General features: G+C 50.2%; 1 protein-coding gene across 3 annotated transcripts in view; it reads right to left on the reverse strand.

The window, feature by feature from the left end:
• The window catches only part of LOC103468079 (PHD finger protein 20-like), an 11,497-nt gene that overhangs the window by 1,969 nt on the left and 7,742 nt on the right, over window positions 1-1,786 (reverse strand). Inside the window, exons 16-18 of one of the 3 annotated variants that reach the window (XM_008414933.2) lie at window positions 1,491-1,659; window positions 811-1,048; window positions 549-724 (exon numbers count right to left, since the gene is read on the reverse strand). In XM_008414933.2, the coding sequence (XP_008413155.1) occupies window positions 588-724; window positions 811-1,048; window positions 1,491-1,659 (544 nt within the window). In that variant the 3' untranslated portion in view covers window positions 549-587. Of the gene's footprint in view, window positions 1-315; window positions 725-810; window positions 1,049-1,490; window positions 1,660-1,786 lie in introns of those variants that run through there. The other 2 variants (XM_017305884.1, XM_017305883.1) reach the window with 2 other exon arrangements.

Genomic DNA, 1,786 nt, shown 5'->3' on the forward strand with positions numbered 1-1,786 from the left:
GCTGTGGCCCAGTAGCTGTGGCCCAGTAGCTGTGGCCCAGTGGCCCAGTAGCTGTGGCCCAGTGGCCCAGTGGCTGAGGCCCATGTATTTACTGGTAAGCCAGTAAACACACAGATTCTGCTGAATCTGGCCCAGATCTGATTCAAAACAGCCGTTAAAACATAAACATAAAACCATAGAAGAAGAAAGGAGGCGCCCCCTGCAGGCACTCCCAGGTATTCTGCATACAGTCTGTTCACAACTGAATAAATGAAGCTTCTGGGGATGAAAATGAAACTCTGCTGCTGGGAAAAAACACTTTGTGATTCCAACAAGCTTTAAAACTCATCATTGTGTTTTTTTTCTTTTGAAATTACAAAACAGGAAATAATTACAGTTGGTATTAACATTAGTGCAATTACAAAATCTGAGTTATAAAATGATCTGTGTTCATGTTCTGAGGTGCGTCTGTAACCGGAGCAACCAGCCAATCAGAGGACAGGTCATGGAGGTCAGCTCCAGGTCTAGTCCCTTTTTACAAAAAAGTTCTTCCAGCAGAACCGACTCACAGAGCGTTACGTTTCCACTGGCCTGCGGCTGGCAGTCGCTCAGCGGCAGACCGCCAGGCGCCGCACCGTACACAGGTCACTCAGCAGGCGCCTGATTCGCTGCTTCAGCTGCGGGAGGCGGGACAAAGGGTCCGGAGGCTCCAGCTCCCCGGAGTGGTCCAGCCAGGACTCCAGAACTGCAGGGAGAAAAATAAAAGTTTTCTCAATTTCCTCATCAGAGTGGAAACATAAATGTAAAAGCTGTCCTGCATCTGTGTGTTACCGTCCAGCTCTCGCTCGATCAGGTCCATCCTGGCGGTGATCTGGTGATGCAGCGCCTCGACGTGCTCCAGCAGGTTGAGCCGACACTGAGCCACAGACACGGCGGCCTGCCTGTGGGCGTGGCCGGCGTCCTCCGAGTGGCTCTCCGGCTTGATGCTGAGGAAGAAGCGGGCGTCTGAGTGGCTCACGGCGTTGGCGTCCATGATGCTCAGGGACGGTTGTTTCCTCAGATCTTCAGGCTTCAAACAGAAACAACAATTAGAACCAAAGACTTACACATTTTATTGTGCTTTAATGGGATGTCATGCAACAGAAGGTTGGTTTTAAAAATTTCACAAATAAAATCCTCACTCTGCTCCCCCTGCGTCTGCAGTTCGTTCCTTTCCCCTTCTTCCTCGGCTAAAAATCTAATTGGAAGGAGAACACCTGTGGACATCAATTTTAATGTCTTGCTGCAGGTTATGAGCTGGATTTAGGTCTGGACTTTAACTAGGCCACTCCAAGCCTTAAGCGGTTTAATGAAAAATTTGCAGAATGTGCGAACTTTTTTTTATCTGGTGTTTTTTTTTTTTTTATCTCTGTGTTCATCTGTCACAGAAAAACGTGAAGAACTTCATCTGCAGGAGGCCTCACAGRGCGAGAGGTTTATTTTAGTCCCTCGTTTCCTGAACCCAGACTGACCTCTCCTACCTCCTCAGACGTATCCCATGATGCCTCTGGTTTCTGGTAGCAGTGTTCGCTGCTGACGTAGCAGATGGGCGGCTCGTCCTGCTGGCCGGACGTCAGGTTCAGAGCCTCCTCCTGTTGCCATGGCGATCTCCACAGCTGCAGGTCGGGGTGGGACGGAGAGCTGCGCAGACGGAGACAGAGATGCTGAGCAGAAGTTTCTGTAGATGTGCGCCCCCTGGTGGTGCCTCTGCTATAGTTTCTGTAGATGTGCGCCCCCCGGTGGTGCCTCTACTGTAGTTTCTGTAGAT

Source organism: Poecilia reticulata, linkage group LG7, assembly GCF_000633615.1.
Source record: "Poecilia reticulata strain Guanapo linkage group LG7, Guppy_female_1.0+MT, whole genome shotgun sequence".
Classification (NCBI taxonomy): domain Eukaryota; kingdom Metazoa; phylum Chordata; class Actinopteri; order Cyprinodontiformes; family Poeciliidae; genus Poecilia; species Poecilia reticulata.